At 37.8% G+C, this 24,695-nt stretch overlaps 3 protein-coding genes across 3 annotated transcripts; 1 reads left to right on the top strand and 2 right to left on the bottom strand.

Annotated features, from left to right (window-relative positions):
• Positions 1–287: 287 nt before the first annotated feature.
• Positions 288–9,482, bottom strand: LOC132159671 (ectoderm-neural cortex protein 1-like). The gene is made up of 3 exons (XM_059569248.1): positions 9,232–9,482; positions 6,258–8,055; positions 288–881 (listed from the first exon to the last, which is right to left on the bottom strand). Exon 2 carries the CDS (start codon positions 8,046–8,048, stop codon positions 6,279–6,281), a length of 1,770 nt encoding a protein of 589 aa, XP_059425231.1. The 5' UTR covers positions 8,049–8,055; positions 9,232–9,482; the 3' UTR covers positions 288–881; positions 6,258–6,278.
• Positions 9,483–10,707: 1,225 nt separating this feature from the next.
• On the top strand, positions 10,708–12,984 carry LOC132159673 (mitochondrial import inner membrane translocase subunit Tim13). Its single transcript, XM_059569249.1, has 3 exons — positions 10,708–10,937; positions 11,850–11,918; positions 12,009–12,984. Exons 1-3 carry the CDS (start codon positions 10,818–10,820, stop codon positions 12,105–12,107), a joined length of 288 nt encoding a protein of 95 aa, XP_059425232.1. The 5' UTR covers positions 10,708–10,817; the 3' UTR covers positions 12,108–12,984.
• Positions 12,985–14,697: 1,713 nt separating this feature from the next.
• On the bottom strand, positions 14,698–22,785 carry LOC132159670 (transmembrane protease serine 9-like). Its single transcript, XM_059569247.1, has 15 exons — positions 22,643–22,785; positions 21,673–21,848; positions 21,448–21,575; positions 21,274–21,341; positions 20,486–20,661; positions 20,355–20,396; positions 20,160–20,273; positions 19,450–19,615; positions 19,091–19,365; positions 18,758–18,900; positions 18,298–18,685; positions 16,866–17,034; positions 16,510–16,775; positions 15,625–15,761; positions 14,698–15,298 (listed from the first exon to the last, which is right to left on the bottom strand). Exons 2-15 carry the CDS (start codon positions 21,803–21,805, stop codon positions 15,137–15,139), a joined length of 2,367 nt encoding a protein of 788 aa, XP_059425230.1. The 5' UTR covers positions 21,806–21,848; positions 22,643–22,785; the 3' UTR covers positions 14,698–15,136.
• Between the last annotated feature and the right edge of the window lie 1,910 nt (positions 22,786–24,695).

Genomic DNA, 24,695 nt, shown 5'->3' with positions numbered 1-24,695 from the left:
TGTTTTGCATTACGGTAATGAGAATTTATGAGAACGTTTTCCACATTACCGTAGTTTGTCCAGGATTTTTACGTATTATTTAATGAAAATCTGGATGTAATTAAATACTTTTACTCTTGTTTTTTTTCCACAATGGTATTGCGATTTGTGCATTACGGTAATGAGAATCTGCTTTAATTGCTTTGAAAATAATATCCCAAACGCAAACAGGCTTAATTTATTATCATTTGGAGGCGAAATATCATCCAAACTTGTTTATTAGCCCAGCCTGGCTATTCGTCTAGTACTTTTATAACAAGAACACAGTGCTAATCAGAGAAGTGTTTTGAATATTCTTGCATAATAATATATTCAATACAAAAAAAACAAAACACATTCTATATATAAAAAGGCAGCACAGTCTAGCTAGTTATTCTACAATTTTGGGTTCATTTCCTCTTACAAAGGTCACCCAAGTCTACTAAAGAACACAATGAGCCTTGTTGCATGCGCTAAAGTGAGTAACCAGAGGCAAGAGTTATTTATTACTTAATTTATGACCGAGCAGGATCCGTGTGAGTGAGCGAGACACTGAAGTGTGGAACCTCAGGCTAAAAATAACCTGTTTTAAAGAGTTGAGTCTAGTAAGTTTATGTACACATGCGTCCACAATGCTTTCTGCATCTCTTCAGGGCCGTGTCTCGCTGTAAGGACCGTGGTGAGCTGAGATGGGATCTGTTTGACATGGAGACCCACCCCACTGACCTAAGGCTTGGTTTCCTGCACGAGGTCCATGTGAATGTAAAGAAGGAAAAGTGTCTCCCCTCCCCCGGCATTCCCAGGCCTCGTTGGGGGGGGGGGGGGGGGGGGGATCGGCTGCATTCCAGAGAACGCCGGAAGATCTGAGGACGGAAAAACAGGGAATGAGTTACACATGTTGAACTCCACATGGTTCACCTACAATCCTTCACATTAGTTTGAGAAACTGGGCGCATCACAAAACTAATGGTATGTATACGAGAGTAACTACATGTAATCTACAAACACTTACTAATGAGATCACATTCGGTATGTTAAGCTACTTTTCATTTCAGAAGAGTTTTAAAACAAGCGCTATAAAACTGATCTTGGCCTGTTAAATGCGTTTCATCCCCTGAAACATGTAGGTAATGAGCTCATGAAGTTCACTTGTGCCTAATTTCCACTTTCACAACATGTTTTTCCACTATGTTTTTTCCTATAAAACAGGCTGTTCCTTTAGATGTGCTTTTGAACATTTGACCTATTAAGAGTGTGTTTTATCTGAATGTGAAAACCATTTGAATAAAGGTTAACCAATATCTAGAGAGTAACATGATATATAAACTGCTGATATATAATACAGCATTTAATTTAATACAAATAACACTTATTAATTAATATTATACCATTTGTTATTATTTCATTAACACTGAATATTTTATTATCATATTCATCTTTTAAACATGTCAATATTTAGCAACATGGCATATAAAATGCAGATATATCATACAATAGTTTAAATTTAAATCGCTATTATTAATTAATATTATACAATTATGAGTATTATTTTTTATGAATAAAAAATTTACATTTTATTATTATGTTGTTTTTTTATCATTATTATATTAATTAAATTTTGCATCATGGCACATAAAATGCTTACAAATAATACAATATTTAATTAAAATAATGACACTATTCTTAATATACTATTTAATATTATTCTATTTTTATTAATGAATTATATATATTTTTTTCTATTTTATCTTTTAAACCTAAAAGATAAAAAAATATTTTAATACAAAAAGTCAACGCTAGTAAATGACACTAAAACAAACAAACAAATAAATAAATAAATAAATAATAAATAATAATATTATATTATATATATATATATATATATATATATATATATATATATATATATAAAAAATAATATTTTAGTCTAGTTTTTATTTATATTATTATTAACTTTTGGTATTATATCATTTTTTACTTTAAAATCAAAAATTTTAATGTAGCAACATGGCATAATACAATAATTTATCAAATAAACAACACTATTATTATTAATATTATACTGCGGTTTATAATTAAACTAAAATAAAAAATATCTTATATATTATTGATATATTATTTTGAAGAACACTATGAGTGTTGTTAATGTTTTCCAGCTGGGATTGACACCATCGGAGCTGCATCAGAGTTTAACAGGGTTAACAATGCTGTAAAGTCTAGATAATACAGTGACCTAACTGCTAAAGCCAGCCAGCTGACCCGTTCACACCCAGCAGTGTCTCTTGACACCACAACACGTGTTTCCATGCGTCCGCTGCTGTAATTAAAGCCTTGAACCCCTCTACCAGCGGACATGATGATCTTTCTCTAATCAATACTGTTCTGGATGCGATGCATGAGGGTCAAAGCTCAGATCTGGTCAGAAAAAGATACTAAATTTAAATGCTATTGTTTCTCCCAATACTGCATACTTTCCAGAAACGCTGTCTGTTTTTCCGTTGTTGAGACGATCAACACTCCAGCAGTATTAAAAATACTACCTGAGAGAGATCAGCATTTCACAACTACAGTACAGCAGCTTCAGAGCTGGTTATATTTAAACATAAGCGTCCCGTATTTCATACTTTTGTGTTATTCCTGGGACGTGGCAGACACTTTGTGAGAAGCGATGCTAAACAAAACACACGAATGCTTAAAGTGTGGTAAAGTGAACTTTTGAGTGTTGTGTAAGTGCTCGTCCATCAGCGTCAGCGTCACCCGTCCCAAAGCAGCAGCAGGAGAACAGGTGACCTTTGACCCAGTTTGCAGACCTTGGAAATTCCATTAAAGCGAGTCTAAAGGCCCCGAACGCATGCCTGGGATTCAATCAAGCTTGTGTTTAATAGATTTTATGGTCTTGTTTTCATCACCTAGCGGCAGCCCTAAACTGAAAGCCTTCTTTTTTGTGTTTTTACGTCAACTTTATTCTTCCAAACTCTGCAGTTTACTGCCATGTGTTATTAGGCAGTCAACCACACACTTTAAAATATTAAAAACACACACCTTTTTTCAGCTTTTAAAGCACTTTAAGTCTTAGTATTCAAAGCTTTATGTATTATTGCATTTATCTCATCTTTTAGTTGTTTTAAAGCAATTATTTGGTTGCATTAAAATATTATTTAATGTTATTTGGGTGCAAAATTATTAATCACTCAAATATTATTTTATGTTTTAAATGGTTTAGCACATGACACCATGATCCGCACTCACAAAAATAATCTTTTTAACATTTAAAGTTTCAGTTCAGTGTGTTATAAAATGGTAAAACAGGAATGATTCATTATTTTTATCAAATTTGGTTAATATTTATTAAACCAATAAATGTCTTTTTTTTTATACTTAAATACATTTTTTAAGTAATGGAAAACCCCTTAATAAAACTTAAATGTCAAGAAATAATTACAATTGGTATAAAACAAATTGTTAAACAGCGTTTTATCTAATTGTCTTTATTTTGACTAAATAAATAAAGTGCACTTCACTTATTTATCACTTATCATACTTTCACTTATTTATTTCACTTTGTTAAATAAATATTACCTAAATAAATGATTTCCCCCCATTATTTTGTATTAAATTGTTTTTGTTAATAAAATGTGCAGTAAATAAAATTGGAACGATAAATATTTATCACAAACTATTTATTTAGTTGGTTATTATTTATTGTATATTATTTGATTGATAAAACTGAAATAACACTAATAAATAAATTGTGAAGCTAGCTCTTTCCTGATGGTTTCAGCAGCTGTAATGAGGGTCAGGGGGTGAACTAATGACAGCTGTGTAAACTACTGTGCCAATTGATCGGTTATCTGCTCCGGATCAATCCCAATCAGCACCGTATTTATTAGGAAACACCCTCTTCTTTGCATTATGTGCCACCTCTCAATACACTGGCAATGTTTACTTATGAGCAAGAGTGTGTGGGTTAACATATAAAATCACAGCATGACAGAACGGCCATCTAAACCTCATTAGCATTTTTTTTTGCATAATTTTTTTGCAGAAGAGAGCTCTATTGATCCCTAAATAACAAAAACACAGGTCTTTTCAATCTGTGTGCCCCTGGCTTGAAAAAAAATGATGGTGTGTATGCAGATCACAACCTTTTCACCTCTTCTGATGTATGAATATTATACAATTCTGATTAATAACACCAAGCAAGCTCCCAACCCGTTTGATGGATTTATGGCTGGTAACCAATTTGAGGCCTTTATATTATTAAATTTCCCTCCACAGGTCCTGCTTCCAGGACAAAGGAGTGAAGAAAATTATCCATTAACTTGCAGATCTAAGCGCGCCGCGAGGGCTCAGCAGGACGCGGTGACTTTATGCGCGTGTCGGGCATGAAAGGCCGGACGCAGATGCCAAAATAAAGGATCTTTCTGTTAGCGTTTCGGATGGCTTTTAAAAAGGCACGCATTAATAAAACATTAGTATTGACTGTGAGGGTCAATCTGGTCCACCTCAGTGGATAATAAAGCCGTCCTGAAAGCCAGGAACCGACCCTTGACCTAGATCAGGTGTGTTAAACAACAAACAGAGACTCATATGGTGTATACTGGATGGGTGCCAATCACGACAGCCTGCTCTGCAAGACCAAAGAATGAGAAGATCTTGATAACTTCCTCCCTAGTGCTCGTGTTACAGTTTGGATTACCAGTCTTGCCAGCAAGAAAACATTAAAGTTGCCTAAGGACAGGAAATATAATTCATCTGTAACCATGGATGTACAAATCAAGAAAAATGCATTGTGGGATACAGTATTCAGCACAATTTTATAATTCATGGGTTGAAGTACATATATTGTACTAAATACACTACAAGAAAAGTATGATAGCATGGGGTTTCAAACCTTGAAGCTGTGAGACTACATACGTGAATATAGGAAACCAATCTGTACTTTCATTGGGATGTTCGAGTAAAAAAGACAACCCATGTCTTTCCATCTCAGGTTGGGATAGAACTGCGTTCCAACCAATGTCTCAATGGTTAACTAGAACAGTGACTCACTGCGCTGATATGCAGTGACAATAGAAAAGAAACATATCTGCGTTTAAAGGGGCACGACTGACTGGTGAGACATTTTCTGAGACGGTACACCTTTGGTGCAACGCATATTCATACAGCATACTGGAAGTCAGCAAAAGTGGATATCAAAGAGAAGGAGATTTTCTCTATTTGTTCTCCTCGCCCCATTACGAGATGACGGCTTCTGATGTGTATTTTTGGTTTTAAGCTGCTGGCTGCCAAACGCTGCAAAATATAGCTGCACCCTATTCCACAAGCCTCGCTCCGCTGTTTCTGACAAGGCTATTCTGTGCAAAAATCAACTGCGAATTTGTGACATTCAAAAGAGCTGGAATTACACTCTCAAAGAAGGATAAAAGAGACTTGTCAGCAGCTGCAGCCGTGCAAATCTAGGCCCTCGCAGGCTCTCTTATGCCCGTCTCCACCCAAACCATCTGTTTATTATTGAGGAAGGGCAAACAGCAGTTTCCCCTAGGCATCCGTCCATTAAGCGAGTGCTGAGTTTTCGGTAACAAGCTGCGAGTGTGCTAAACAAGCTGAGATGTTTAACTAGATAACTGAACTAGTGAGAGAAATTCTTTAAGCAAAGGCCTGTTTTACAACAAACAAAGAGGTGAAGATGGCACCTAAACGAGTTGAAAGATTCTGGTCTCCATTCTTGAATCTTCCTGCCAAACATTAGGCCTCAGTCTCAAATAAACACACCTTCTCTAAACATCATCAGCCATTATTTGAGTTTGTTATCTGTCTGGCTACTGTGTATGCTAGCGAGAACAATGAGCCTTGACATTTATTTAAAAGAAAAGATGGAGGATTTGTAAATAACCCCGGGAAGCAAAACCATACTCTGTTTCAGTGGAGCAATGCGCAAAAAAGGGGCACAGGCCTCGCCATCGGCAGAACTGCAAGCATGAACCTGATCCTGCTCATGCTGGAAGCATTTGGAAAAGCCTGTACGCCCCAGAGAGACGCGTTGTACTCTGTAATTTGTGCTGCCACATTCCTTTTCGAACTATTAAGGAACATTTCGTCTTTATTTGACACCCAACAGCACTAATTACGGTTAGACATTTTTCATCAACAAACAAAATTACTGCTTTATACATCTGAGAGGGCTTGCACTCAAAGCAAATATTGTCAGCTGGACAGTAATACTGGAAAATACTCACCAAATCAGAGACATATTTTCTTCAAGATGGGAGGTACTTCCAGGTGCTGACAAATGCTGTTGGGATAAGCGAATATGGTACGCTTGTTATGCTGTCCCATGAGTCCGTTGATGGGTCATAGCAGTCCAAGGTTTTACACCTCTGCGCCCCAAAGTAGCCCCCAACCACATAGAGGCGATTCCCTGACGCCACTGCATGACAGCTGATTCTCCTGGAAGTCACGTCTCCAAACTTGGTCCACTGGAACGTCTCACTGTTGAAGCGGTACGCAGAGCTGGCAGAGAACTCTGTATCTCCGCCAATGACCACAACATGGTTCCCGACAACTGCTGCCGCCGTGTAACGCCAGAGCTGGGGACAAGTGGCCGGGACTGTCCACCTGTTCTCACAGGGGTCGAAGCACTGAACCTTGGGATACTTGTCCCTGTTGACACTAGTGCCTCCAAAAGCAAAGAGTTTGTTTTTGGCGCCTACGACAGCAGCATTGCTCACACCCTCTCGAAGAGGGGCTACTAGTGTCCACTTGTTGGATTGGGGGTTGTACTGCTCCACTTGTTTAAGAGACACAGATGGGGATGCAGGGAATGACCCCGCAAGGGATGTGTGTCCACCTACAACATACAGGCTGTGGTCAAGTTCTGCTGAACCATGTCCGAATCTAGCAACGAGCATCGGTGCAGCTTTGGACCATTCGTCATGCAAGGTGTCGTAGACCCAAACGTCTTTCGAAGCCCCGTTTTCTGACCCTCGACCACCTGTGACATATACTTTACAGCCAATAGCACAAGCGCTGCACTCTTTGCGAGGGCTAGGAAGGTCCGTTTTGGGAGTGATCTCCTTCGCCTTGTGATCGATCATGTACACTTTGTCGCACATGAACGTTTGGCCTCCTAGAAGCAGGAGAGCTTGGCTGACCTTTCGGGGTCGGGCGCAGAAGCCCGTGACAACGCCGTCATTCTGCAGGATCTTCATTTTGCATCGAACAGCATCCTCCACAATCTCACGGCCCACCTTGTGTCCCATGACGAGCTCCTCCGATGCAACGTTCTTTAGCAGATAGGTTTCCGGAAGCAAGGCGAGTCGTACACAGCGCAGAAGGTCGGGAAGATCAAGATGCCTCCTTCCAATGTCTGCTCTGACCCAATCAATAACAGCCTCGTACGCAATACTTTCGTCCTCAACCTCCAGCTCCTCGCTAAAAACAAGCTCCTGAACTTTATCTTTGGGCAAGCTTAGGAAATCTTCAGTGTGGTATAGATTAGCAAAATTCGCCAGACACATTCGCCAAGAAAGTTCATACAGCCTCTGGCACTGATGAGCATCGGAGAGAAGCATCATTCCAAGGCAGTTAGACGGATGCAGATTCTTCTCCAGGAATTCTGCGGCGGCGTCACGGATGTCGTGGAACTGGAGCATGTCGCCAGCCTCCAGCAAAGACTCTGCATTTTCCTCGTTAATGATCACCCGGGCCGAGTAGGCGTAGTCTAGCAGGAGCTCCAGTACCTCCGGGTGCAAAGAGTCGTGGAAGTTGACCTCGGCATCTCGACTCTCTTTTAGTCCACCACTGAACATGGCCTCAAAATAGCGGCTACATGAAGCCAGAACAGCTCTGTGGCATGGAAATGCTCGATGTCCGGCGTGCAGGACTACATCCGTGAAGACACGTCGCTTGCGGAGGAGGTTGAGTTGGGTAAGCAAGCTGTCTGCATGTGACGTCTTGTGGAACAGCTGGATGTTCATGGACCCCGAGCTTGACCTTGACTTTCGGTTTTCGTGATTACTGACAGACATCTTTAAACTGGAAGAAAGATCAAAAAAAAAAAAGAAACAATTTCCTTTCAGATCCCCTTTTGATAAAGTATTAACATCTCACATCATCCGTGGACATTCATTTGATATTACTCAGAAGGCCTATTGTTCAGCAGTGTTTAAAAATCCTTAACATATAATTAGACGGTGGATACATAATAGTTAGGGCAATTACACTTGGAACCAACCATCTCCTTGGACGGCAGTAAACCCATAATCGTTTGTTAAACAGCAGTAAAACATTACAGCTTTTCGTTTACCTTGAGATTGTTCTACCCTTCAGTACAAGGGTTAATGATTCGTGGGAAATGAATCACCGCGTTCCTCTTTGATCTCTGATAAAGTTACTGCTCTTAGCTATCATTTTATAATTTCAGTAATGCATGAAACAATCCAACACTGAACCGCAGTCTGAAACCTTATTGTTTAGAACAATAGTAAATGAAACGGAATGCTGGAATACTTCTAAAATGTTCCATTTTTTTTGTGTTCCGTTTTAAATAATGCGATTTTAAATTACATTCTCATTGAAAACAGGCAACAAACCAAATTTTCAAAAAGCCACCAAAGCATCTTGAAATGGATTCAATTAAGATACACCTGAATTTACCATGGTAACTATAAAACACGGTAGTAACCACATTTATTGTTTCTACAAGTACTGTCATGAGAAAATATTCCTATATTAAAAATTCTGAATCGATTTAGCATACCGTAAAAGTGGTTAGGCAACACTTGCTTTTTTTCGCGTTTAAATAACTTAAGTGACCTGTTTAAGTACAACAGGTTCTATATATATATATATATATATATATATATATATATATATATATATATATATATATATATATATATATATATATATATATACATACATACATATACATACATACATACATATACATACATACATATACATACATATATATACATACATATATATACATACATATATATATATATATATATATATATATTTTTTTTTTTTTAAATTTGAGGAAAAAAGAAAGCATGATATTCCTAAGATCATATCGCAACGCATTCAACGATTTAACATGACAGGTTTACGCCAGACAAGTCTACTGAGCGGCACACTACATGTTAATAAATTGTAAAGTTGTGTCGTATAATCAAAAGCAGTTGAACAAAAGTAGTATGACTTTACCTTATTTCCTTTCCACGCACGGACTTGTAAAGTATGCATTCGATATTTAAGGACGCGTGTTACTTTAAGACGTCTCGCCGAGAGGTTTCAGTAGTAACATTTCTCGAGATGAGCTCGGTCTGAACTCAGTGAGATCTGCCTGTCACACGCTGCTGAGGGAACATCACTACTGTGGTTTGAGCTGTGAGCGAGCGTGTATAGTAGTGTGGATCTCAGTCGCTCCTCCTCTTCCCGCACGAGAAACGTCCAATCCTGACCGAGGAGGTGATCTTAGGACGCGTTTTATTAGTAATCGGAAGTCTTTCGGAGAATGAGTGATCATGCACATGTCAGTGTGACTGATACTGAAACACAATGCATGGTGGATTATTTATTTATTTTTGTCTAAAGTAAGAAAATAATATTTTAAAATATCTAAAAATAGTTGCACGGTAAAATAATAACAATAATATTAGCGCAATAAAAAATAAATAATTGTAATTGTAAATCAATAGCATTTTATACCATTAAACAATCATACCAACACATTACATTGGTACAGAGTCTCTTTTATTATAGTATTTAGTATCAATACACAGTTTGCTTTCCAACACAATTACGCAGACAGGAGAATCATGATGTTATTCTTTGCATCTTTCTTTCACCCTCAAAGTGGTTTGTTGTACAAACACCACCAATGCACTGTACTGTCTGACTGTTAATTACTGTCAGACCCCCTGCCAACATTCAGTGTTCATGTCTAACAGAGTTATTAGAGCTTGAACACAGCCGTTACTGTCTCAGCGACTTGTTTACACAGTTTTTAACACCAATTAAACCTGACTTTCCTAAAGAAATCCTTCTGGCAGGTATTGTTATACTTTAAACTTCCCCTTCCTGTTCTGGCTTTAGACACGTTTAGAAAATATACCTTTTAGTATTATGATCTCCTTTAATATATTTGTGTGTGTGTGTGTGTGTGTGTGTGTGTGTGTGTGTGTGTGTGTGTGTGTGTGTGTTTTTATAAATATCTAATAAAACTAAAGAAAAAATTGAAAAATAATTTTTCCAAAGCAATAACATACCTGTTGGATTGTAGCGGCACCTACTGGACAGAATCCGTATTGCACTAAAGCAATATCCGTTAATAATTGCATTATTGCACCTATTTGTAACAAATGCAAATATTGCAGTCTTATAATAATAATAATAATAATAATTATTATTATATATATATATATATATATATATATATATATATATATGCATTTTAGCATATGCTGTTAATATAATTTTGTTGGCTCTTTCAAATTGCAAAACTGTGTTAAATCAAAATTCGTCACTTTAAAATCTGAATTTACGCTAATAGCACCTCTCCTTAACATCTGACTTTTTAGCTTAAAATTCATCACGTAATTTATTATTTTAGTTTTAATGTTACTTTTTGATACTTGCTGTAATGAAAAACTACATATCCCAGAAGTCATCAGGCAGGATGTTTTCAAGAGCGCTTCCGGCTCAACTCAAGGGCACAGTTATCACATGTAGCGAAGCTACGCTGACTTTAATCCAGAGTGTCATTGTAATTAGGTCTGTTAGTGTGTAAAATGGACAGTTTCGGTTCAGATTTCTCATCGAACTCTTCGTCTGGTAAAATGGACACTGGCACTATAATGGAGCAGGTCAAAGTTCAGATTGCTGTTGCAAACGCGCAAGAGCTGCTGCAGGTAAATGACTTTAACCTCTTGAGGTGATAAATTGTGTTTTTGTTAGTCTGTTTTTAAGAAACGTGTTAAATAGTTTCATTATTGTATATTGGTAAATAAATAAATATAAATGCACCATGGTTAAAGCATGGTTGGTATAATTTGGAGTACCATGCAGATGTCATGGTGGTTATCAGTACAAAAGGTAAAGTTCATCACGATGTATACTTACCAAAATATAACATGGTATTACCCTGGTATTTTCAACTACATCGTATTTTATCTCTCTCCCTCTAATTTTGTCTTTCAAATATGATAAAACTGCTTTTTGAACACCTACCATATTACTATCATGATACATTGTAAGTACTCTTGTATAGAAATACCATGGTATATGAATATGGTACGCTTTAAAAATGTACTGTGGTGGCACCATGGTACAGTGGTTGTATACAGTAATTTAGGAACTACAGTATTACTAAGGATATCCAAAAAATACCATGTTACATGTCAGAAAAGCAGTACAAAAAGTACCATAGTAGTTCCACAGTATGGTGTTCTTCCAAAAACCTTCAAATACCATTTATTTATATAAATATTGTAAAGTACGGTAAAATTACAATGTAATGCTATCACTATACTCTACTGTAAATAATGATTTAGTTGTAAAAAAAAAATAAGTTTGAAGTACTATTTTCTAGAAAACATCTTTCTACTTCAATTTTAAACGTTTCTTTTGTTATTTTTTTGTGAAATGTATTCACAATTTAGGACTGAATTGTTTCAAAGTAAATCTTACACTAAAAATTATAACTGTATGATATTGCCATATCACCTTTTTGGAAGGTTCTTAAAGTACCAAAGATAACACCTGGTCCTATCAAACTAGAATTATCCCATGCCTTTCTAATAGAATTTGTCCCACATTTGCAGAGAATGACTGATAAATGCTTCAAGAAGTGCATTGGCAAGCCAGGAAGCACACTGGACAACTCTGAACAGGTGGGAGCGATACTTCTTATGCTGTTACCCGTGTGTATTTGAGGGGGGAAAAAATCTAAACCCATCTGTCCCCTATGTGTTTTTTCCTAGAAATGCATTGCCATGTGTATGGATCGATACATGGACGCGTGGAACACAGTCTCCCGCGCATATAATTCCAGATTACAGAGGGAAAGGGCACGTATTTGATGTGCAGATGGCAGTCGGTACTACCTCAGTCCTCAGGTAGAGATGTCTAGCCTCTGAATACACGACAGATGTATAGACTTGGCTCTCTTACCACACAACAACAGCTGATGGCTGCAGAAGGAACCTGGTGGTTGGACTTAGACTCCACATGGACATTCATTTCTATTTTGAGTGTTAAAACGATTATATAAGACATAAAATAGCTGTTTAATAATTGACAAATTCAGATTTAGGGATTGATAATTGTAGTAGAAGCAACTCCTAAGCTTAAAATGGTGGCTGGAATCGGGATAATAAAATAATGAGTCTGGATTTTAGCTCCAATTTCCTGTTCAGAGGTTTCACTGTGTTTAAAAACAATGCTAAAATTCAGATTCTTCCCCTTTCGCTGTTATCCATTTATCAAGCAGCCAATCAAAATGCAGCATACCGTCTGTCTGTCTTTTGTCATTGGGTGGATGTTACTCCATTCCCTGAGGGAAGGGCTCACTTTACCAACTCTGTTCCACAAACCTAGTTCTTCTCCCAGAGGGGGAGAATTCAGAGGCGCCTTTGTTGCAATAATTGTCGCTTCTTCACCAGGAGCAGCCAAAAAGTCCTTCTTACTTACCTCTGAAGAACAAACCACAATTGTCGACCCTGGAGTGTCATTTGTCTCATTGTCTCAGAAGTACAGTAGTAGGGTTGTTTAACTGCAAGCCTTTGTAGTTCAATTTGTGTGCACAAGTCAGAATTTCCAATTTTCATTGCTTCGAGTCTTGGAAAGATTTGGTACAGAGACACAAACTCCACCAAGGTATGTCCAGAGACAGATGTTGTGTAATTGTCACCAAGCTGTTTTAATGAAATGCAAATGAATACCACCAAATTAGTCCAATTTTATTGATGTTTATTCTTTCATTGGTTAAGAGATATAGCACCATTTGTACAAATTAGGCCTGAAACACTAAGAAAGTAAATTAACTTACGTGTTGCATTCCCAGCATTGCCACAGGGGGCGCTATAGCATGCATTTCTGAACTGTCGTCTTGTATAGTCTGGTCAAGTATTGTCATGGTGGAGCAATAGTTTGAAAATAATCTTGTTCAGGCCCTGTCCCAAATGGCACCCTAAACCCTTGCGGTCTTCTGAGTCCAGATTTTTGTTTTGTAATGCCATTTTGACTGTCGGCTAGAAGTCTGATGCGGAGCTCGCCAGAAATGCGGATCGAGGCCGCAAAGGGGCGTTCGCGAGCACCCTTCTGAATAGTAGGGACACCCTACAGTCTTGTGGACTTAAGATACATGCACACGGCGGCCATTGTAAGTTCGTTAGACCGCAAGTGCACATGAAATGTTCCATCTGGGACAGGGCCTTAATGGCATAAACATGATTTGAGGTTTCCATTGTAATATACAATATGTTTCTTTCCTTAATCCTTCTTTCCACATCAACCACATAAAAACAAATCCCCTCCATTTTGTAGTAAAGTCCATTTTGTGTCACAGGAATAAAAATACTCCTGGTGATTTTTGTCTCTTGAAATTGTAATTCATCAAATTTCTCGCAAGCAAATGTTATTTTTTACATCTGAAGTGAAAACCACTTCACAATTATCCTTATTTTTTAAGTCATGTTGGTAACACCAGAATGCAGTGGTTATAAATACCAAAAATAAATATTTCGACAGTACAGTATGAAACAGTTGTTAAAGTTGTCCATTAGAGATTCATGTATTCATTTCTAGGGGTGTAACGATACATGTATTCGTATTAAACCATTTGGTACGAGGCTTTAAGTTCAGTACGCATTACAAACCGAAAGATTTGTTGAACTAATCCTATTACATTTGTAAGATAAAAGAGCTTAAAGTGTGTGAATCAAGATGCAATGCATCCCAAACAACATAACAGCCTCCAAAGAAAAACCACACTGCTCCAGACTAGATCGTTTGTTGCCGCGACACATGGATATGTTTTCTACGTGTATTTATGCTTTGATTTGAGTAAAACAGCGCATCAGTGCAGCACGGCTGACAAAGGAGAGTGTATGTTTCTTGCGTCCAGCAGATATTCTCCAAAATGTTGCTACGGTGATGTAAAGAGACACAGAGAAGACAAATTGTTGAATAAAGTTGTTATTTTTGTTTTTTCATAACTTTACGGTTGAACCACTGATGGCAGATCGATTATTCTGACAATTTTCATACTTTTCTGGACTTTGACAGTGGATTTTACTTGGCAGTCTATGTGACAGTAAAAAGCCTCCCGGTTTTCATCCAAAATATCTTAAATTGTGTTCCGAAGAAAAAACTAAGCTTTTACAGGTTTGGAACAACATGGGGGTAAGCCAGGGGTAGGCAAGTTCGGTCCTAGAGAGCCGCAGTCCTGCACAGTTCAGCTCCAACCTTGAAAAAAAAAACCTTACCTGCCTGTACCGTAGTAATCCTGAGTGGATTGATAAACTTATTCAGGTGTGTTTGATTAAGGTTGAAGCTGAACTCTGCAGGTCTGCGGCTCTCTAGGACCGAACTTGCCTACCCCTGGGGTAAGTGATGAATGACAAAATGTACATTTTGGGGTGGAGTATCCAATAATATATTTCTATAATATTATTTTTATTAAGGCTAAATCCAAACATTCATTTATTTGTGTAGTTTTTCTCCCTATTAAATATATAGTTTTATAAGAGGAGGTTGCATAGACTTGGCAAATTAATTTTTCAGAAGTTTGTCGGTACAGACATCTGTTGTGGGCAATCTGAGGCTTTTTAAAAAATATTGTTCCTGTCGATATCGGAATTATGAAGCTAGACGAAAACAAGGAGATACACACACTCTACAAACCATTCCCGCAGACAGGCATTTACAGCTATTTTAAACCGGGCAAAACAAATCACAGTAACAAATAAAATTTCTCTGGCATTATCTTTTTGCTGTATCAAAAAACGTACTGAACCAAACTGTAAATTGTCAACCGTTACACCCCTATTTATTTCATTTAAGAGGTTAGACTGCACATCACTTGTGAGAAAGATGGTGGAGGATATTTTTAAAAAGGGAGGTATATAGATATCCATTCTCTGACAGCCGTGACCTGCATGTAAACTCCTGGGAAGCCAAGTCGACCACAGCCGTGACCCCAGCTGGTCACCCCAGCCAGAAACCACCGGCCCTGGGGTTCGCGGCACACCAGAGGGCCCCCTGAGTCTCCCTGCAGAGAAAGACAAGACCACTGCATTCATTGAGGTTTTTATGCAAGGTATGACATTTACAGAAGTCTGCTGAAAACTCAAGGATATGGTTGGGTTACATTGGGCTGGGTTATGTAATCAGCTTAAGAGGCATGGTGGATGTTTTAAGTGGGGAAAAAAAGAGACTTTTAGAGCATTAAGTATCATTGGGTAAGTGCAGTGGTGCTTCAGAAAAAGTGATTCACATTTCTCCTACAAGGAGAAGAATGTGCAACTCCTCACTATTTTGAACGGTTGAGTTCAGAACAGTTTAATAATGGAAACAAACTTTTGACCAGAAACTCACCAGACATGTGTCCTTGTCTCCTTCCATTGAGCCAGCACACATCATGTTGTTGGTAAGTTCAGCACCGTAAGCTTGCTGGCAGTCCAACTTCTCAATGACATTAACCTGTGCTTTTTGCAGCAGATTGGTTATCATACCTACATGGGATAAACAGACCATAATGCACCTTGTCAAACAAAAGCGGTCACAATTTTACATATTTTTTTGGAAAAAGGTATAGAATAGAAGAGCTGTTTTAATGTCGTTTTCACACTTGGTACAATTGACACAAGCTTAAATCCCGCAATACCCGTGATGGATACCAAAATGGTCTACTAATAGCATATAGCAGGGGTGGCACACCTGGAAAGCCACATGCCTTGTCCAAATACCCACTGACATATATCCTGTATTTAGCTGTATTTGTGTTCAAGTGAGGATGAAGACCACAAGTGTGTGTAGAACTTTTCATTACCTAATGGGACACACTTAGGCAATAGTATTGTAAAAATCCAAGTGTACATAACATAGCTTTATTTTAATTTGGAATACTTTGCATTTTAACTCCAATGCTTTGGGGCTTGTCAAATTTAGGGCAGAGCATGCCTCTGAAAACTGTTTACATCCTGTTTGCATTTCATCTTCTTTTTCTTTTACCGGTGTTTGGTTGTTGCCTGTTGTTTTTTGCTTGATATTTGCACAAAGTTGAAGAATGCCCAACCTTTTTGATGCTCTCGCCCATAGGATTTCATGTTTGGTTTGTTTTTGTTCCTTGTTGCACACTCTAGTTTGGAAGACAGCTTCAGCTTTACCCAAGTCCGCACCAAAACGTTTAACGTGAAAACAATATCATAAACTACTAATATTAGGTTTTGTCTTGGTCACCTTGACCAAACCCAAACTTACCGTCCTCCCTCATAGCACCCCATCCAATGATGTAGCATTCCATATTTTTGATGAAGCTATGCCAGGGAGAAGGCAAACACACGGTCTGGATGGTGTAGGACTTTGGGGCAGGGATGGAGAGTTCTACCAGGGCCACATCGAAGTCCATGGTGCTGCCATTGAAAGCAGGATGAGGGATGATCTTTTGCACTGGAATCGCCAAAGCACCCACTCCAGACCAAATGACCGAGCCAAGACTTACCGTCCAGCTGGCAGGGTTCAGATCACTATTAAAGAAAACAAAATAAAACACTAAATCTTCCATGTCCAACTCTGAAAGTAGAGCATGTTGGGTAGATTCCATAAAGTTACACTACCTTCTGAAGCAGTGAGCTGCAGTCAGGAGCCATTTGCAGTGGATAAGAGTAGCTCCACAGCGGTGAGTGCGTTGGTACTGCAGACTGCCCACCCATGGCCATTCACCTCTATAGGCAGTGACACCACCAATAATCCTCTCCTGGCCCATAACTGGACGATTCCCACAGTCTACAAAGTAATTAGGTGACCCTTTTATTCTTATTCTTAAAGCTAGTTCAATGGGTCCTTAGTCGGGGTATATACCATATTTACATTTACACCAATAAATATGAGGCTGTGAGGGATGCAATGGTTTGCACAGTTGTGCAACTTGGCTTCAATCAGCTGACACAATGTTGAAAATATGCTATTCTGAAAAAAACGTACAGTGCAATAAAGAACTTTGGGTTGTGAAAATTGGTGAAAGTACAACCTTTCGAAGAGACCGTATCTCTACCCTTATTTCTTTCATCTAAATTTAAAGGGGTCATGTACTGAGAAATCACACCACCTCCTCAGAAGATCAACACCTGCTTCTACCCTTTTTAACCCCATCCACTCAATTGTGCATGTAGAAGGTAGAAGACGAGACCGGAAAACACGAATCTATGTAAAATCCAAAAGATAAACTTTTTTAATATTATTAAATTTATGAACTTAATTTCATAAAGAAATCAGACCATGTCAGTAGGAACTTGGTACTTTCACTTCATTTTACCATGTATTCATTTACAAACAAGGCACAATTTGATGCAGGATTTTAGAAAGATTTAAACTAAAAGACGATGCTGTCCCAACTATATTGGATCCGACAATAATGTCGCAACAATTGTGAGTATCTGTTTTTTATTATGCGGTCACTTGCTTTGTCTGTTATCACAGAGTGTTTGATATGTACGGAGTATTTAGGTGCAAGTCCATCTATGAAGGATGTAGGCTGTCAAACATAACACAACTATTAGCCAGTCAGAGTACAGTAGGAGGCGTTTACTTCTGAGTCTATACTCCGCCACACCTATTTAAACCGAGCATTCTGAGGGCAGTTAAAAACAGGATAGAAAATAGCCAATTACTTCTGAATTATGTTTTTTGATGTAAAAATCTTAATTGGACCTCGGAGAACAGTACAACATAAAAACAAAGGCAGTTAATGACTCCTTTAAATATAGCACCTACCCTGAAAAAGGTCTACTCCAGATAGTTAACAAAAAAGTGCAAACCAGAGTGAATGTTGTAGAGCAGTGGTGCCCAATCCTACGATCAACTCTGGTGCCTGCCTGCAGAGTTCAGTTCCAACCCTGCTCCAACACACCTCTTTGTAATAAGTTTATATTAATATATTGGAATATTACGTATTTGATTAGGTTTGGAGCTAAACTTTCCAGTAAGGTAGATCTCCAGAAGTAGGACAGGGCATATTAGAGATTGAGATTATGGATGGAGATTATTTACCACAGTTCTTCTCGTCAGCCTCATTGGGGCAGTCAGCGACTCTGTCACACTCTGGGTTTGTCTTGCTGATGCACATGTCTCCGCCACAGTTATAATTACCACTGCAGTTCCCAGTAGCAGGGTAATAGTCATTACTGACTTGCTGAGAGGATGGGCTCATAACTTTAGCAGGGTAAACCGTAGTGTTTGTGATGCTAGGGACAGTTGTGGTGATCTGGGCAGTTGGTGCAGTATTGGTGTAGCTCAGAATCCAGTTGCGGAGTTTGGTAACGTGGGAATAGACTCCAGGCTTGTTAATCTGTGCACATCCCACTCCCCAGCTCACCACGCCAGCCAGGAAGAAGCGTCCCGGGGACACCTCACATACCAGAGGGCCTCCGGAATCTCCCTGAAGGGCAAAACCACATTTAAAGCAATTGAATAAATAATTCTGAAACACTTTTAAATCAAGCACCCTTACCTGACAAGAGTCCACCTTCCCTTGAAGAAATCCAGCACACATCATATTTTGGGTAAGTGCACCTCTGTATACAGATGACTTGTTGCATACATTTGAGTCAATGATCTTCACGATTGCCTTCTGTAATGTTGAAGGCACCTCACCTGCTCGGGCACAAAGAGGTGTAGTCTCAAAAAGAGTAGTCACAAGTAGCCAGGCTTTTGACTTGTGGCAAAACCGCTGGTCTTCACGGAATCTTATTAAGACTAAGAACTACAAGTACATCTGAGTTATACTCAACAAATTCAAGCAAAAGTATATTCAGATGCTTTCCGCAACATCAAACACACTCACTTGTGTACTGATTAAGAGCTCCCCAGCCAGAGACGATGCAGTTCTGCCCAGGACTGAAAATATGAGAGGACGCTGGGATACAGATTGGCTGAACATGAGAGCTGAACGTCAGTGGTGTTTCCAACTCCAGCACAGTTACATCACTGTCAGTGGTCATGGGATTGTACTTCGGAGAGACAATCAGGGACTTGATGTTTTTTATGGTGGCTTCGCCCTCCTCCCCACTGACTAGATTGGCTCCCACAAGAGCCGTCCAATCTTTTGGGTTGTTTTCTCTTTGGCATATAAGAAGACATATATAGATATACATTGGTGTCTAGTGAGAGGCTGAAGAAGATTATACAAGAACGATTCCTCACATTTCAAAACAGTGGGCAGCGCTGACGAGCCAACGATTGTTGACGATGGATGCACCACAGGTATGACGGCCGCGTAGCCTCAAACTGACTTGCCAGGGTAACTCCCCGTGACGGGCATTTTCACCACCCACAACACGGTTACCCATGGCTGGACGTGTTCCACAGGCTATAAGAGATACAGTGGTTAACAATCAAAGAACATAAATTAAGCTAGAACTAGCCCCTACAAATCTATTGGTCTTTGGTTGCTAACATGCTTTTAGTGCCTATAGCATGTTTCTGTTCACTTCCAATGGTATTCTAGGGGATTTCTATGTTGTTCTGGTTGGTTTATAGGAGGCTTCTGGTCTCTGTTCAATTCTTGTCCCTAGATATGACTTGTGTATATCTTAAATTGAAGTCTGTTGATTTTTTTGCCAGTATTGCTGTCTATTGGGTGGAAATCTATAGAAGGCTAATAGCACACATTGTCTCATTATACTGCACAATTTTACATTTGTACATTTGATTAGGATTGGTGGTTTGTTCAAATCCCTAACCCTTTACAAGCACAACTTTAAATGCATGTTACACTCCTTTAAACTTTTTTTGATACTAAAATGTCGATTAAGTCCTTTACTTACAGCAAAAAAAAAATGTTCTTAAACTTACAAAAAGGAAACTAACAGCTAGTTCAAGTGTTAGCATAATAGCAAGATGGTGACACTTACAGCAAAAGGCTTCATCTGAACCATCAACACAGTCGGTGATATAGTCACATTCTGGATTTGTTTTTGTGATGCACTCGCCATTGTCACAAGTAAATGTGTTCTCAGGACATTTACCTGCCATAAATAACAAACACATCTGAGCACTCTTAAGTTTACAATAAACCTGCAAATATGATCAATAATGTATTATCCTACTTATGTCATTCCCAATCGAATAGAATGACTTTCCACTTGCTCCTGGAATTATAAAATAGGTCAAAATAACACCATTATTGACTTGTTTTTTAAATGTATTTTTTTAAGAGAAAAACAGGAAGCTGGCGTACCAAGAAGGACGATGCTAGTGATCTCTCCATATTGTGGGATAACAATGGGTTTCCCATTCAACATGGCCTTCAATCCAGAGCGGAGGAGGTCTTGAACAAAACTCTCTGTATACCCCTGGACTTGAGAGATCCGGAAGACCAAACGTAGAGTGGTCAAAACATTTGTGTTGGCATTCCTGAAAGATATCACAGACTCTTAAACAAATAACATTATTCCCCACCATGTGAAAGAAATAGTTAACCCAAAATGAAAATTTGCTAATAATTTACTTATCCTCAAGCCATCAAAGATAGTATGAGTTATTTCTTCATCAGAACAAATTTGTAGAAATGTAGCATTACATCACTTGTTCACCAATGGATCCTCTGCAGTGAATGGGTGCCGTCAGAATGAGAGTCCAAACAGATGATAGAAACATCACAGTAATCTACAAGTAATCCACATGACTCCAGTCCATCAAATAATGTCTTGTCAATTGAAAAGCTGCATGTTTGTCAGAAACAAATCCATCATTTAAGTGTTTAGCTCTGGATGAGATAGCACTCCATAATCCATAATAACGCTGTCTCCAGTTCAAGTGTGATGTCAGATTATTGTGAGGTTTTTATCAGATTGTTCTGAAGGCACCCATTCACTGCAAAAGATCCAATGGTGAGCAAGTGATGTGATGCTAAGTTTCTCCAAATCTGTTGGAGAAACAAACTCATCTACATCTTGGATGGTCTGATGGGACATACAGTTTCAGCAAATTTTATGTTAAAACATTGCATGTAAGCAGTGTACCAACCCATATGCAACTATCTGGCAGTCTGTGAAGTGTTTTGCCACTGCAGAGGCTCTAAAGATATTCCTGATCTGTAAAATAGTGAAGACAGCAAAACCCCTTTTTCATCTGCATTTTATTGTTTTAAAAAATAACTAATCGATTGTGCACATTAACATTCATGTCTTCTGGTCGTACCTTTTCTTTCAGAGTCGCAGTCAGAACCACATAGAAACCTGATGTTTTATCTCGCAGAACTGGATCATAACTGAGACCCTCCAATTCCACTGTTTCCATGAAATAATGTTCCTCTTGTATTAAATAAGCTAAACAGGGGAAACAAGGTTGGTTTAAGTTTCCATCATTATCATAATATTTTGATTGTTTGCACAAATTACTATAAAATAGATATATTGAGTTCACCTGTCATAAATCCTACAACAGCCCCGATGATGAGAAGAATCAGAATGGCAGCTAAAGTCATACATTTGCAAGTGGAGAGGTAAGCTGGCCGTGGAGCACCCTCGGGCCACGTATTCAAGTCTTTCTTCTCCATTTCAGTCTAAACAAAGACCTGCAACACAACCTGGACATCAAAACTGTAAAACATAAGAACACATGGATGTAAGAAATACAGACAGGTGACAAGGTAAAAACAGGATTGGGGTTTTAAGAGCTCAAAAGCATTAGCAACCACCTTGGGTGCCGACACAGAAAATCATCTCGTGGGATGTCAAAGTATTAGTTCAGCAGTCATAGAATGAGACAATACTAGGAGTGGTTCCGAAAAGCCAAAACAAACCTCTGTCGAGTTGGAAATATTATAACAGAAATATGAAGCTTGCTGTTCCAGAATATATTGATATAGGTACTTTTCACTACAGGGTTGTAAATGCCACAACAACTCTCTAATTACATATATCAACGTCAAACAGATGATAAATGCCAATTAAAACTATTATTTGCATCTGGGCATACAGCTTGAGAAAAAAATACAGTAAACTCCAATAATCTAATTGATAAAATATTTGAAATTTAAAAAAAAATTTGATAAATAATAATTAAATACTTTTTATTTCAGGTCACAACAACTACAAAAATGCATGCTAGAAACAGGAGTATGCTCACTATAAATGCCATTTAAAACCTAAATTGCTAAATTATTATGTGCATGGATGCATGAAAAAAGAAGTGTGCAATTGTGTCAAATATAAAATAGCTATAATAAAATGCAACAAATAAATCAATTACATAATACAATATAATAATATTTTCATTTTTAACAATAAAATAGATTGTTTACATGACTGTGCAGTTAAAAAAATACTATTCTGATGAACTTGAAACAAAGTTATGCAGAGTATTAAAATGAATTGAATAGATTGTTACTCACCGTTTCAGATAGCATCTGGTCACCGAGGCATCTGATCTTTATGTTGATATCCGAATAAACCTCAAGACACGTTTGGAGACTATATAGAATGCAGCACTGTTAGGCGGTAGGCTTGCCAGTGGGCGGGGCTTCACACAGGTGAGAGAGGGATCTCGTGTTTGATTGGCCAGTGCTGCCTTGTCCACATAAAACTGTTGTTTTTATAATAAAATCCTCAAATGCTTCTCACAGTATTACTTTAAGACTTCTAAGAGATTTAGAGAAATAATATTTGTTGTTCTTAGGAGTGGTTAAATGAAAAGCAATCCAAAACAAAACCCGAAGCTTATACTTCAAATAGTTTAAAATTTCCATCTATCCATCCATCTCTCGTCATTTTCTCATCTCTGTTTATATCCTTATTTTTATCTTTTTATTTTATTTATTGTGTTTTTATATATATATATATATATATATATATATATATATATATCTTTTAGCTCATAAAAGGTATTCTAGCTAACATATCTGCTTCTGAGTTTTGATTATTGTTTATATCAAATTTTATTTAGATTGTTTATAGCCTAGGCTACATATTTTTATTTATTTCTTTTTTCAAAAAATATGTTTATTTCTTTCTATATACATTTATTTAATTCTTATTTTAAATTTTTTTTTTTTTTTCAAAAAATAAATTTTTTTGATATATTTAATTTTTATTTAAACTTATTTCATTACTGATGTTTTCCCATGTTTCATGCTTGTAGAATGTAGACTATTTTAGCTGATAAATCTGTTTGGCAAATGTAATTTTTTATTTATATATAACTTTTTATTATTCCCTCTCTTTTCTTTTTTTTTTTTTCTTCATATGTTTAATCTACTGTGCAAAATGAAATACATGAATGCAACTAGCCCCACTAGCCCACCGCGCCTCAGACTTCTGCTGACCTGGAATAGTATTAAGAGTTGGCGTGGCTTCAGACCGCAGCTCCTCTTACAGACCCCTCTAAAGTTAACCATCAGTTAACAGACCCTGAACCACTATAACTGTGTTACCCAATAAAGCCCAGACTTGGGTGCCAGTGCGCACTGATAAAATCTGGAAAGTCCTGCTGTTCAAAAGAGCACCTGCGAGGCAAGGCACACTGAGCCTTTCATTCATAACTGCTAGAAAACTGCCATCACAAATGGAGGGACCAACAAATCTCAATTACCACACACGTATTGCATTAAATATCAGTGGAAACTATACTGGATCTCACTAGTATATTGATGTACATGCTGTTTCCCACCTAAAGTCAATCCTGAAAGGTTATAAGCAGGGCTTTGTGGCTGTGCTAAGAAGCATGAATGGCTAATCTCTATCTGATATCCATCAAAAAAGCTCTCGGTGGAAAAACCCTTGTTTCCAAGCTTTTAGTGAAGGTTATAGAAAAACATGATTTGAGTGTATGGGAGAGCAGCTCTTCCGTTATAGTTTTAGTAAACTGTTTACTCAAAAAAGAAAATTTGCTGAAAATGTATTCACCCTCAGGCCATCCAAAACGTAGATGGGTTTGTTTCATTATGAGATTTGGAGAAATGTCACTTGCTCACCAGTGGATCAAATTCAGAGAATGGGTGCCGTCAGAATAAGAGTCCAAACAGCTGGTAAAAACATCACAATAATCCATAACTCCAGTCTATCAGTTAATGTATATTGTAAATTTCTTAAAAGTTTGTAAGAAATAAATATATCATTAAAACATTTTAACTAAAAACCACTGCTTCTGGACAAAATACTAGTTCTTTATCCATAATATTGCATCTCATCTGAATCAGGAGAGAAATATGCACAGATGATTGATCACATTTTAAAAGCAAAAACAGTCCGAAACAGTTCTAAACAAATAAATGTTTGTGGATGTTGATGATGGATTTGTTTTTTCACTTTACAAGAGACTAGCAGACTTGCAGATTATTGTGATGTTTTGATCAGCTGTTTGAACAATTTACATTAAATGATGTTTATAGCATTGTTTGATGCAACTGCTTGCCGTATATTTTTCTGAAAATAAACAAACTGAAAACA

The sequence above is a fragment of the Carassius carassius genome, chromosome 16 (genome assembly GCF_963082965.1).
Source record: "Carassius carassius chromosome 16, fCarCar2.1, whole genome shotgun sequence".
NCBI lineage: Eukaryota > Metazoa > Chordata > Actinopteri > Cypriniformes > Cyprinidae > Carassius > Carassius carassius.
Note: the sequence above shows the minus strand (reverse complement) of the source record. Positions and strands in the feature narration are given on the sequence as shown.

Bases quoted from the DNA above. Each gene is read 5' to 3' on its own strand.
- LOC132159673 (XM_059569249.1), top strand. From the start codon at position 10,818: ATGGACAGTTTCGGTTCAGATTTCTCATCGAACTCTTCGTCTGGTAAA. The intron at 10,938-11,849 runs GTAAATGACTTT...CCACATTTGCAG, and splicing joins ACGCGCAAGAGCTGCTGCAG to AGAATGACTGATAAATGCTT. The intron at 11,919-12,008 runs GTGGGAGCGATA...GTTTTTTCCTAG, and splicing joins CACTGGACAACTCTGAACAG to AAATGCATTGCCATGTGTAT.
- LOC132159671 (XM_059569248.1), bottom strand. From the start codon at position 8,048: ATGTCTGTCAGTAATCACGAAAACCGAAAGTCAAGGTCAAGCTCGGGG.
- LOC132159670 (XM_059569247.1), bottom strand. From the start codon at position 21,805: ATGGAGAAGAAAGACTTGAATACGTGGCCCGAGGGTGCTCCACGGCCA. The intron at 19,616-20,159 runs GTAAGTGTCACC...TATCTCTTATAG, and splicing joins TTCAGATGAAGCCTTTTGCT to CCTGTGGAACACGTCCAGCC. The intron at 17,035-18,297 runs GTAAATAATCTC...ATTACTTTGTAG, and splicing joins GGCTGACGAGAAGAACTGTG to ACTGTGGGAATCGTCCAGTT.